This window comes from Manis javanica, chromosome X (genome assembly GCF_040802235.1).
Source record: "Manis javanica isolate MJ-LG chromosome X, MJ_LKY, whole genome shotgun sequence".
NCBI classification, from domain to species: Eukaryota; Metazoa; Chordata; class Mammalia; order Pholidota; family Manidae; genus Manis; species Manis javanica.
The window spans coordinates 73,560,428-73,574,684 of NC_133174.1; the positions used below are offsets into that span (position 1 = coordinate 73,560,428).

The 14,257-nt window shown below is 37.7% G+C and overlaps 1 protein-coding gene across 3 annotated transcripts in view; it reads right to left on the bottom strand.

Annotated features, from left to right (window-relative positions):
• The window catches only part of CHM (CHM Rab escort protein), a 215,684-nt gene that overhangs the window by 87,039 nt on the left and 114,388 nt on the right, over nt 1-14,257 (bottom strand). For all 3 annotated transcript variants that reach the window (XM_037004815.2, XM_037004812.2, XM_037004811.2), the window contains 3 exons: nt 10,785-10,901; nt 10,154-10,274; nt 8,299-8,524 (listed from right to left, as the gene is read on the bottom strand). In XM_037004815.2, coding sequence (XP_036860710.1) covers nt 8,299-8,524; nt 10,154-10,274; nt 10,785-10,901 — 464 coding nt within the window. The remainder of the gene's footprint in view (nt 1-8,298; nt 8,525-10,153; nt 10,275-10,784; nt 10,902-14,257) is intronic.

A 14,257-nucleotide genomic window follows, 5' to 3' on the forward strand; every position in this document is an offset into this window, starting at 1 on the left:
AAGGGTAGTTCTCCTAGCTGTCACTCGCGCCAGCTCCGCAAACGATCTCTATCGCCATGAAAAGGCAGAATTTGAGATAGACCAAAATCACATGGACAGCTAAAAACACACTGGAATAAAATTTTAAAGTACTGAGAAAAAAGAACTGCCAACTTAGAAATATTTACCTTGGAAATCTTCACTCAAGACAAAAAGGCAAAAAAAGAAGTTATTTTCAAATACAGACACACTAAGAAGCACTTACTACCAAGAGACATAAAGCAGAGGAACTTTTAAATTACATACTTCAGAAGGAAGAAACAGACTAACAGGACTCACCTTGTTTGGTAAGACAGATTGTCAGATGGGATCAGAAATACATAGCAACAGGCTATTTAGAGCCCTAAATATAGACTCAAAAAAGTTGAAAAATAAAGGGATGGAGAAATATATAACAGGCAAATATTAAAAAACTGGAGTAGCTATTTAAGTATCAGAGTAGACTTTAAAAATACATTATTAGGGATGGAAAAAGCCAGCAAATTATGTAAAACATTAAATTTATCAGGAAGATCTAACATTTATAAATTATATGACCTCAATAAATTGCTTCAAAATAAATATAAGTTAAAAAATGATAGAATTATAGGGAAAAACAGACACATCAAACATTATAATGGGAGATTTCAAAGCAAACTCTTTTTAATAGGTCAAAGAAAATGAACTTCAATAAAGTTTGAAAATTACAACTCAAAGCTTGACTTTTTGGACTCTAAGACCAATAATTAGAGGACCCTGTACTCAACAACTAGGTAAACACATTCTTCTCAAGAACACATTGAAAAATTACAAACCTTGATGAACTGATAAGTCATAAAATAAACTTCAAAGAATTAGTACCATAGAAACCCACGATTTAAAACATTGGTTGTAACTGTATCATCTTAATGCTTATATTAGAAAACAACAAAGATGAATATTTAACTAATTGAGTTTCAGCCTAATAATGAGCAAAGGCATGGGAGAAGAGGGATGAGCTGAACGACACCCAAAGAAAGCAAAATAAAGGAGATAATAGAAAGCAGAAATTAATGAACAAGGACACAAAGCTAGAACAAAGAGAAATAAAAGCCCAAAAGTTAATTATTTGAACACATAAAAGATTATAAAACTTACCTGAGTTTAGGTGGCTAATAAATGGAGGAGCCAGGATTTAAATCTAGGCATCTGTCTCTATAGTCCAGATTCTTAACTACTATGCTCTACAACCCCAAAAGTACTTAAGTATAAAAGAAAAGGTTGCTATATTTGATTACATTAATCATAATTACGTCTATGCAAGGCAAGATATATGTGACACACAAAACTGAGAAAAGATCAGTATTCAGAATATATTAAAAACTCCTACAAATCGGGGGCGGAGCCAAGATGGCGGCATGAGTAGAGCAGTGGAAATCTCCCAAAACCACATACATTTTTGAAATACAACAAGTACAACTCTTCCTAAAAGAGAGACCAGAAGACACAGGACAACAGCCAGACTACAACCACACCTGCAAGAACCCAGCGACTCGTGAAGGGGGTAAGATACAAGCCACAGCCCAGCGGGATCCGAGCGCCCCTCACCCCACCTCCCGGTGGGAGGAGAGGAGTCGGAGCAGGGAGGTAGAGGGGGCCGAGGACAGCTAAATAGCCAGCCCTAGCCATCTGCACCAGAGGACAGACACACAGTGCGTGGGGTGCTGGATACTAGGAAAATGGGACAGTAAAACCTGAGAGTGGGTCCCCGCAGCCCACACCCCGGGGACAAAGAAAAGCGAGTGCTTCTTGAAAGACTTAAAGGGACAGGGACACCACAGCTGGAAGGAAACGTCCCAGAAAACTTAACCCAGGAGCTGGGAATCCCAGGGAACTCTGGGCACCCTAACCACCTGGGCAGCAGCGCACCTTGGAGGCCCCTCACAGAGATAAACAGCCTCCCAGCCATTTCCCCTCGGACATGGCTCCGCCATATCAGAGCTGCAGCCTGAGGCAGGACACGTCCACAGCAACCACAAAGCTAAACTCCATAGTAGCCGGGGAAGAACCAGAAGCCCGGTCTGTGCACAGCTGCCCAGCACAAGCCACAAGAGGTCGCTGTTCTCCCAGGGGAGGAAGGCCACAAAACAACAAGGAGGGTAGTTCTCCTAGCTGTCACTCGCACCAGCTCCGCAAACGATCTCTATCGCCATGAAAAGGCAGAATTTGAGATAGACCAAAATCACAGAGTCAACTTCGGAGAAGAAGATAGACCTAACCAGTTTTCCTGAAAAAGAATTCAAAATAAAGGTCATAACCATGCTGATGGAGCTGCAGAGAAATATACAAGAGCTAAGGGATGAGATCTGGAGACAGATTACAGAAATAAAACAATCTCTGGAAGCATTTATAAGCAGAATGGATAAGATGCAAGAGGCCATTGATGGAATAGAAACCAGAGAACATGATCGCATAGAAGCTGACGTAGAGATAAAAGGATCTCCAGGAATGAAACAATATTAAGAGAGCTGTGTGACCAATCCAAAAGGAACAATATCCACATTATAGGGGTACCAGAGGAAGACTAGAGAGAAAAAGGGATAGAAAGTGTCTTTGAAGAAATAATAGCTGAGAACTTCCCCAAACTGGGGGAGGAAATAATCGATCAGACCACTGAAGTACACAGAACTCCCAACAGAAGGGACCCAAGGAGGACAACACCAAGACACACAATAATTAAAATGGCAAAGATGAAGGACAAGGACAGAGTTTGAAAGGCAGCCAGAGGGAGGAAAAAGGTCACCTACAAAGGAAAACCCATCAGGCTAACATCAGACTTCTCAATAGAAACCTTACAGGCCAGAAGAGAATGGCATGATACATTTAATGCAATGAAACAGGAGGGGCTTGAACCAAAGATACCGTATCCAGCACAATTATCAGTTAAATATGAAGGAGGTATTAAACAATTTCCAGACAAGCAAAAGTTGAGGGAATTTGCCTCAGATAAACCACCTCTACAGGATATTTTAAAGGGAATGCTCTAGATGGAAGCACTCCGAAGGCTAAAGAGATGTCACCAGAGAAAATGAAATCACAGCAAAGAAAGCAGACCAACCAAATACTAACTAAAGGTAAAAAATAAAATGAGCTACCCACAAAAGCAGGTAAAGGAAACACAAAAGAGCACAGAATAAAACAACCAACATATAAAGAACGGAGAAGGAGGAATAAGAAGGGAGAAACATAAAGAATCACAAGACAGTGTTTAAAACAGCTCAGTAAGTGACTTAAGTTAGACAGTAAGATACTAAAGAAGCTAACCCTGAACGTTTAGAAACCACGAATCTAAAGCTTGCAATGGAAATAAGTACATATCTTTCAATAATCACCCAAAGTGTAAATGGACTGAATGCACCAATCAAAAGAAACAGAGAAATAGAATGGATAAAAAAGCAAGACCCATCTATATGCTGCTTACAAGAAACTCACCTCAAACCCAAAGACATGCACAGACTAAAAGTCAAGGGATGGAAAAACATATTTCACACAAACAACAAGGAGAAGAAAGCAGGTGCTGCAGTACTAGTGGGTCAGACAAAATAGACTTCAAAACAAAGAAAGTAACAAGAGATAAAGAAGGACATTACATAATGATAAAGGACTCAGTCCAACAAGAGGATATAACCATTCTAAATATATATGCACCCAACACAGGAGCACCAGCAAATGTGAAACAAATACCAACAGCACTAAAGGAGGAAATAGAATGCAATACATTCATTTTAGGAGACTTCAACACGCCACTCACCCCAATGGATAGATCCACCAGACAGAAAATAAGTAAGGACACAGAGGCAATGAACAACACACTAGAACAGATGGACCTAAGAGACATCTATAGAACTCTACATCCAAAAGCAACAGGATACACATTCTTCTCAAGTGTACATGGAACATTCTCCAGAATAGACCACATACTAGGCCACAAAAAGAGCCTCAGTAAATTCAAAAAGACTGAAATCCTACCAACCAACTTTTCAAACCACAAAGGTTTAAAACTAGAAATAAACTGTACAAAGAAAGCAAAAAGGCTCACAAACACATGGAGGCTTAACAACATGTTCCTAAATGATCAATGGATCAATGAACAAATTAAAATAGAGATCAAGGAACATATGGAAACAAATGACAACAACAACACAAAGCCCCAACGTCTGTGGGGCACAGCGAAAACAGTCTTAAGAGGAAAGTATATAGCAATCCAGGCCTATTTAAAGAAGGAAGAACAATCCCAAATTAATAGTCTAACATCACAATTATCGAAACTGGATAAAGAAGAACAAATGAGACCTAAAGTCAGCAGAAGGAGGGCCATAATAAAGATCAGAGAAGAAATATACAAAATTGAGAAGAATAAAATAGAAAAAATGAATGAAACCAAGAGCTGGTTCTTTGAGAAAATAAACAAAATAGATAAGCCTCCAGCCAAACTTATTAAGAGAAAAAGAGAATCAACACACATCAACAGAATCAGAAACAAAAAAGAAAACATCACGACGGACCCAACAGAAATACAAAGAATTATTAGACAATACTATGAAAACCTATATGCTAAAAAGCTGGAAAACCTAGGAGAAATGGACAATTTCCTAGAAAAATAGGACCTTCCAAAACTGAATAAGGAAGAAACACCAAAGTTAAACAAACCAATTATGAGCAAAGAAATTGAAGCGGTAATCAAAAAACTACCCAAGACAAAATCCCTGGGCCAGAGGGATTTACCATGCAATTTTATCATACATATAGAGAAGACATAATACCCATTCTCCTTAAAGTTTTCCAAATGACAGATGAGGAGGGAATACTCCCAAACTCATTCTACGAAGCCAGCATCACCCTAATACCAAAACCAGGCAAAGACCCCACCAAAAAAGAAAACTACAGACCAATATCCCTGATGAACGTAGATGCAAAAATACTTAACAAAATATTAGCAAACTGAATTCAAAAATACATCAAGAGGATCATACACCATGATCAAGTGGGATTCATCTCAGGGATGCAAGGATGGTACAGCATTCGAAAATCCATCAACTTCATCTACCACATCAACAAAAAGACGGACAAAAACCACATGATCATCTCCATACATGCTGAAAAAGCATTCGACAAAATTCAACATCCATTCATAACAAATACTCCCAATAAAACGGGTATACAGGGCAAGTACCTCAACATAATAAAGGCCATATATGATAAACCCACAGCTAACATCATACTGAACAGCAAGAAGCTGAAAGCTTTTCTTCTGAGAGCAGGAACAAGACAGAGATGCTCACTCTCCCCACTGGTATTTAACATAATACTGCAGGTCCTAGCCACGGCAATTAGACAAAACAAAGAAATACAAGGAATCCAGATTGGTAAAGAAGAAGTTAAACTGTCACTATTTGCAGATGACATGATATTGTACATAAAAAGCCCTAAAGACTCCACTCCAAAACTACTAGAACTGATATCAGAATACAGCAAAATTGCAGGATACAAAATTAACACACAGAAATCTGTGGCTTTCCTATACACTAACAATGAACCAATAGAAAGAGAAATCAGGAAAACAATTCCATTCACAATTGCATCAAAAAGAATAAAATACCTAGGAATAAACCTAACCAAAGAAGTGAAAGACCTATACCCCGAAAACTATTAAGACACTCTTAAGAGAAATTAAAGAGGACACTAACAAATGGAAACTCATCCCATGCTCCTGGCTAGGAAGAATTAATACTGACAAAATGGCCATCCTGCCCAAAGCAATATACAGATTTGATGCAATCCCTATCAAGTTACCAACAACATTCTTCAACAAACTGGAACAAACAGTTCAAAAATTCATATGGAAACACCAAAGACCTCGAATAGCCAAAACAATCCTGAGAAAGAAGAATAAAGTTGGGGGTTCTCACTCCCCAACTTCAAGCTCTACTACCATAGTAATCAAGACAATTTGGTACTGGCACAAGAACAGAGCCACAGACCAGTGGAACAGATTAGAGATTCCAGACATTAACCTAAACATATATGGTCAATTAATATTCAATAAAGGAGCCATGGACATACAATGGGGAAATGACAGTCTCTTCAACAATTGTGCTGGCAAAACTGGACAGCTACATGTAAGAGAATGAAACTGGATCACTGTCTAACCCCTTACACAAAAGTAAATTCAAAATGGATCAAAGACCTGAATGTAAGTCATGAAACCATAAAACTCTTAGAAAAAAACATAGGCACAGATCTCTTGGACATAAACATTAGCGACTTCTTCATGAACATATCTCCCAGGCAAGGAAAACAAAAGCAAAAATGAACAAGTGGGACTATGTCAAGCTGAAAAGCTTCTGTACAGCAAAGGACACCATCAATAGAACAAAAAGGTACCCTACAGTATGGGAGAATATATTCGTAAATGACAGATCCGATAAAGGGTTGACATCCAAAATATATAAAGAGCTCATGCACCTCAACAAACAGAAAGCAAATAATCCAATTAAAAAATGGGCAGAGGAGCTGAACAGACAGTTCTCCAGAGAAGAAATTCAGATGGCCAACAGACACATGAAAAGATGCTCCACATCGCTAGTTATCAGAGAAATGCAAATTAAAACCACAAGGAGATATCACCTCACACCAGTAAGGATGGCTACCATCCAAAAGACAAACAACAACAAATGTTGGTGAGGTTGTGGAGAAAGGGGAACCCTCCTACACTGCTGGTAGGAATGTAAATTAGTTCAACCATTGTGGAAAGCAGTACGTAGGTTCCTCAAAATGCTCAAAATAGACTTACCATTTCACCCAGGAATTCCACTTCTAGGAATTTACCCTAAGAATGCAGCACTCCAGTTTGAAAAAGACAGATGCAGCCCTATGTTTATCGCAGCACTATTTACAATAGCCAAGAAACGGAAGCAACCTAAGGGTCCATCAGTAGATGAATGGATAAAGAAGATGTGGTACATATAAATAATGGAATATTATTCAGCCAGAAGAAGAAAAGAAATCCTACCATTTTCAACAACATGGATGGAGCTAGAGGGTATTATGCTCAGTGAAATAAGCCATGCGGAGAAAGACAAATACCAAATGTTTTCACTCATCTGTGGAGTATAAGAACAAAGGAAAAACTGAAGGCAAAAAACAGCAGCAGAATCACAGAACCCAAGAAGGGACTAGCAGTTACCTAAGGGAAAGGGACTGGGGAGAATGGGAGGGTAGGGAGGGATAAGGGTGGGGAAGAAGAAAGGGGGTATTATGATTAGCATGTATAATGCGGGGGGTGGGGGAAAGGGGAGGGCTGTGCAACACAGAGAAGATAAGTAGTGATTCTACAACATCTTACTACGCTGATGGACAGTGACTGTAATGGGGTTTGTGGGGGGACTTGGTGTAGGGGAGAGCCTAGTAAACATAATGTTCTTCATGTAATTGTAGATTAATGGTAACAAAATAAAAATAAAAAATAATAAAAAATAATAAAAACTCCTACAAATCAAAAAGACAATGCTCCAATAGACAAATGGGCAAAAGATACAAACAAGCATATCCCAGAAGAGAAAACATGAGTAGCCAATAACCACATGAGAAGTCACCTTACCACTTAAATAATCTCGGAAATGCAAAATAAAAATAGATACTATGTAAGTTAGATTAACAAAAATCAAAAAGTCTGATAACACCAAATGCTACCAAAGCCATAGAAGTATGGGAATTCTTACACACTGCTATGGGCATGTAAACCGGCACAAATCGCTGGAGAAACAATTGGGCACTGTCTTGTACAAACATTCATATATCCTATGACTCAGGAATTCCACTCCCAGAAATGTATCCTAAAGAAATTCTTGAACATGTATATCCTGAAGCATACAAAAGGATGTTAATAACAGCAAAAACTTGGAACATCCTGTGTCCATCAACAAATGGAAAAATAAGTTATGCTATATTCATAATGGAATACTATATAGCAATGAAAATAGGTTAACTATAATTATATACAACTGAAATATAATACTGAGTTGAGAAAAGGAATTTACAGTATTATTCTATTTCATAAAGCTTAAAAACAGGCCAAAATGAATAGATCACTTAGGAAGGTAGGTAGGCAAATAGATTATAAAAGAATAGAATAACAAAGGAAATGTTTGCATGAACTAAATCATGAGGAGATCTCATTTTTGTCTTTATAATTTCAAGTACCACCTTAAGAAAAGATGAGAGAATCAATGAGAGTCTTACCTGCAGAAACACTGAGGGAGTTCTCCTTGGCCATAAAGAGGGAATAAAAATGGAGTGTTGCCATACTGTCCAAGACAGTGAAGAAAGTTCTTGGTAGCTTTGAGACCATCTATGGTACTGCTGGCTATTTCTGATGTCATTGCAATTGAATGCAAGACAAAGTATTGGAGATTGGAGGTTAATTTTTGAGTTTTTAAATATTCAGAGAATGTAATGTCCTTATAAGCTATGAAAAGAAAGACAGAAATTTATTTAAAATCAGAACCAAATTTCAATTGAAAACCACTGCACAAAAATGAGATCAAGTTTGTTTAAAATACTTGTCAAAGGACATAGGTTTTAATATTAATTCATTTTGGTCAGAGACCAGGGATTATGGGGGGGGCCAGAAACTCACTACCTTAATTGGATTGATGGCAAAAGTTTTAACCTTTAAGTGATGAGTCTTTGTTCAGAATTTTACAGATTTTAAAAACCAGAAAAGTTTTAAATAATTCATTAACCATCTCAATAGGTTTCCATGGCTGGCAAAAATCTTACTTTATTATCATTAAAACTGCAAAATAATGCCAGTAACTACACTTTAAAATATTAAATAAATAAGACAAATGGCAATTTTTTGTGAAAACAATGAGAGTAATACTTGATTTTTTTTGAAATGTATGTTTCTTACTAAAACTGTGAACAATGAACTATGACTAAAGTGAAAATAACTTCTGTGTGGCTAATGGAATAAGTCTGTCTTATAATCACACCTCAAAAACACAAGGAACTATGAAAAACTACTCCTTTAAACCAAAAACAGAAAAAAATGTAATTGTACTGTTACTGGTAGGAAATACAATTCTATGACAAAAGACAAAAACTTTATTGAAATAATTTATATAAACAAATAAAAATCAGTAAAATTTGCTGAGAGAATCTAAGTTTACACCACTGTGGAGAACAATTTGGCAGTATCTGTGCACTTGAAGCTTTAACAGAAAAAGCTAGACTTTTAATATTCCATGTAGTACAAAAAATACTGCTGTTTTTCTCTTTGTAACTTTATAAATGAATTGCCAATAGTATATTCCTATTCTGGAACTTTGCCAGCCCAATGAACTTAAGTATAAAGCCCTGATACCGAAATAGTATATCTGAGGTTTTCAACAAACTGTTAATTAACTGGTCCCAGCTCACACAGTGAGATGGGTCTCAAAGCCAAGACTAGAAACCGTGTCTTCTCCTAATCCAGTGGTTCCCCCCATACTATCTAGCCCCTTTTTACTTAATTAATCAATATGAATAACTCAAAATTCTAAGCAAAAGTAATTCTGGAAAAATGAAAAAATACACTGATTTTTTTATTAGTGATGAAAAAATTAATGGAACAATGAAGAGAATATCATTTATCAGGTCCTTATTGAAGGGCCTATGAAGAAGATATGGTTTTTTTATTACTAATGAAAAAATTAAGGGAACAATGAAGAGAATATCATTTATCAGGCCCTATGAAGAGGAATCAGTTGACAGCAGTTACTTAATCGAGAAGAGTAAAAATGAACACCCAGCACAGCATTTGTGTGGTGATGAAAATGTTTTACACTGTAGCCATGGTAGTCACTAGCCACATGTGGCTATTGAGCACTTGAAATGTGGCCTGTACAAATGAGGAATCACACTTTAAATTTTATTTAATTTTAATTAATTTAAATTTAAATAGCTACATGTTGCTAATGGCTATCCTATTGGATAGTGCAGACTAATGATGTATTTAAAAGAGTAATGAGTGGCTCACTACATCAGAGCAAGCATATTAAAATAATAAGAAAGCTCAAATAATTGGAGAATACAATTTAATGAAAAACAATACCTTTATATTCATCAGGGTGTTCCTCATATTCCAGACAAAATGTAAGAAACTTCATTAGCATTCTCTTTTCTACCATAGTAAGTTGTTTGCTATTAAAAACATCTGCTCTGGAACAAGGAACCTGAAAAATGTGATTTTAAGAAACTGTTTCTTAATGATACAAGTATTCCAAATTACACTTTTTTCCTTTAAATATAGTAAGATTATTATTTCCATTCTAGTCAAGTTATTTCACATTACTTCCATCAGTTTTAATGGCATCTCTGTTAATTTCAGAGCTAATTAACTTGTGAGCTCTCTTACTCAATTCTGCCAAGTTACTCCTTATGCCACTAAAAAGCCAATAGCATGTCACCCCTAAGTGGGAACAAATGACAGCTCAAATCTAACAATGCTGCCTGAAAAATTAACACTTTCTCAACACCAACATCAAGCTGTAGAAGAAACTCGGGAGATAATTAACACTAGATATTTTAATTGAGCACTCTCTTACTATTTACATTTGTAAATCACCATGCAGAACGGGAATTTGCTGCTTAACCAGGAAAATAACAATCTTTGCTTATCCTTCCAGAATAATTCATCACAACTTAAGTTCCTACCCAGTTACAATTCTTGATCGGCAAAGTACCTGTTCCACTCTTCCTTCTCGAAATGCAAGAATCCTGGTAATATTTTTGAACTCTGCATATCGACTCACATTAGATTTGATTAGAAGATCAATTAGCAGTCCTCGTGAATACAGGAGCTGTAGAAAGAAGTATTTTAGAGGATGAAATAAAAGGTTAAATAGTGGACGGCTGAAAAATACTACAAGACATATAATTCTGTTATATTTAAAATTATTTGTAAAAGGCATTATACCTATTAATATTACAAGTATTTATTACAAAACAATTTATCACAGGTTCATAGTCGATTATCTTAAATTGAAAATTCAAACAGCTCTGGAATCCAAAGCTTTATAACTGGTTTGGCAACAAAACTTGACCCAAACTATATAAGGCTCCTCTCTGTTTGGCCCACTTACTATGAATATTCATACATTTCACTGCTGAAATATGAGTATGTTTAATCGGAGTGCCTCCTCAGATGTTATGTCATCTATAGCATATCAGCATATGTACTGTATTATTTTCTAAAATAATTTTTTAGAATCTGAACAACAGGATACACCAGGCCTCAAGGGTTTTACATAAGAGATTGTGGGCCTTACATATGGCCAGGTAGTTAGTTATTAAGAAGAAACCAGCAGTTACCCATATTATTAAACCCCTACTACCCCCACTACTGTGGTTACTATCTGTCAACGTAGGAAGATATTACAGAATCACTGGCTATATTCTCCATGCTGTACCACCATCTCAGTGACCAACTTATGATTGAGAATTTTTGTGCCCCTTTATTACCCCTCCCCCTTCCCACCCAACCATCAACCCCAACCCCTCCCCCATGGTAACCACCAGTCACTTTTCAGAGTCTACGAGTCTACTGCTGTTTTGTTTGTTTTGTTTTGTTTTCAGATTCCACAAATAAGTGAAATCATATGGGTATCTTTCTCTGGTTTATTTCACTTAGCAACTTTTTAATAATCTGTAAAAGTAAATAAATACAAAGTGAAGGAAAAAAGGTAGGGGAGAGAAGAAACCAGCCCACAAGACCTCCTTGTCACCCAAATAAGAAAAGGACTGGTCATGTACTTTCACCACAACAGTCAAATTCTAAGGTCCCTCTGTAATCCTACCAGTCTAGATTATATGAGATATGTCTTTTTCAAGGAAAAAGGATAATGATTATTGCCAGTGTGAATGTGAAGGATTGATTTAATCTGTCAACATCTCTCATAACCAGTATCAAAGACACAGAAACAATACCAACATTATAATCTAGCATGTTTTAAGTTTAACCATATGGTTAAATGGAACAGATTTGGCTACTTCTTATAGTGAAATACTTCTAAGTGTCTGTAAGTCCATAAATGTCAAAAATGTAGATGTTATATCCGTAATAAGGGGGAAAAAGAAAAAATTAGCTGTACTACAGAGAAAAATGGCATTTTGAAATTCAATCTAAACCATTAGTCTGAGTATCCAAGAGGTCAGAGAAAGTAAAAACTTTCCACAAATCAGTATCAGTTAGGTGAGTTTTTATGAATTGTTAGTCCAGCATTGTGCAAAGAAAACTGATATTGCTTTTTTTGAAACTAATCCGATTACCCTAAATGACATTCCTTCATTACCTTCAGCCTAATACACTACACAACTGATATAACTCATGTTTTTAAGAATATATTGCCAAGTTTAATGTATAATTATAATAATATAGGTACTTCAAATACCTCATTCATTTAAAAACACAAATATTTGAGATTCAATGATCCCTCACTGGTCATAATTTCACAAATGTCAAACATATTTGATTAACATATCAAACATAAAATGTATTTTCACTTAATAATACCTAGCAAAGCCTAAGATTTAATGCCAGCTTAAAAATAATGCATTCAAGATATTGAAGAGCACTCCTCTCTCTGAGGTCACCCACACTTAGAGTGCATAACTTAAACTTTTTCCAACTTTTCAGGGCGCTCCTCTCTCTCCGAGGTTGCCTGCACTTTCTCTTTAAGCAACTTTAAATAAAACTTTTACTCTGTTTCACTACTGTCTCTCTGCCCTTCAATTCTTTGTTGAGGTGGAGACAAGAACAGAGGAAAATACACAATGCCTCACCCTCAACATATTTGGTGCCATGACTCGGATGGATTTCCATCCCTAGTAAATTGAACAGACCTCTCCCACCAACATATTTGGTGCTACGTGCCTTGGGTGGATTTCCACCCCTGGTAAGCTGCATGTGCCTCACCCCCTGGCTGGCACCTCTTCTCTGGGAATCCTTCCCTTCCTTCTCTGTCTCTTGTGGAACAAAACAACCGCACTCTGGGCACGGGTCGAGCAGTAAAAGCCACAGGGCACTCGCTGGAAGACTCCCATGACAGGATAAGTTGGTCACAAAGTGGGGAAGATAGCATTAGGTACCCCACTGACTGTGAGACAATGTCCATGCAACAGAGGCACACTGTAAAAGCACCCACTTCCAATCCCGTGGCAAGTCCCCACACAGGGTTTAATACGTCCACGCAGAGACTTCCTTTTCTGTGTTCTCAGATTTTTCCTAGTTACTGCATTTCTTTTCTTCCCTCCTCCAAGCTTTTTGTGTTATCTGCTGGTCAGCTAATTGGGGCAAAACCCAGGGACCCCCATCTCATGATCTCCTTGGCCGTGAGATGTATACCAGACCCAGCTGGAGGCAGCACCTACTTGTGCTTGCCTTGTGGGAACCCCTCCCTAGGAGGCAGGTCACGATTGGGTCCTGAGGAATGTCACCCAGAGCAACCAGGAGACTTCTCCCTTTACTCTCCTCTCTCCTACAGCTCTCTGCAGGAGCTAAGAACCTTCTCACTCACCTTTATTCTATTACCCTTCATCCATTTTGCACTGAGTTCTTTCTATAGTCACGTCTGCTCTATCTTCTCTATTTTCCACTTGGAGGGAAACAGACTTTTACTCTGACGGTCTGACTTAACTCTGACTTCCCATTTGGAACCCACCACCTGTCAGGCCTAGCCTGCAGACTGCAGGAACACGTAGCCTAGAGCTAAAACCTCTTTCTCAGCACAGCAGTTTTTTTTTTCCCCACAGCTGCCTGCCTTAGTCGAGGCAACCTGGAGATGATCTTTCCTAACTAGTCTGGTAGCCTCCCCAGGGACCTTGACTTCCTATTGTTCTCTGAGGAGGCTCTCAGATCTCCGGGAGGCTTGCCTGGCCAGACCACTTCTTTATACCTTTTGCTGACCCTAAATGCTCAGTTAAGAGCTGCCACTCTTCCCTTCCTCCACCCTTACCCTGGCACCAGTAATTACTACTAAAACCTTCACCAATTGAGACTCAGCAAGTATAAAGATGAAAGTTTCCTTGAAATTTTCTACCATAGAACCCTATTCTCCCATTTCCTCTGCACTTGCACCTCCTTCACTGTTCTCCTCTCATAAGCCTTTCTCCCTTGCCTGCTTATTGTAAGTCCACTCAAGGTCTTTTCATCCTTCAA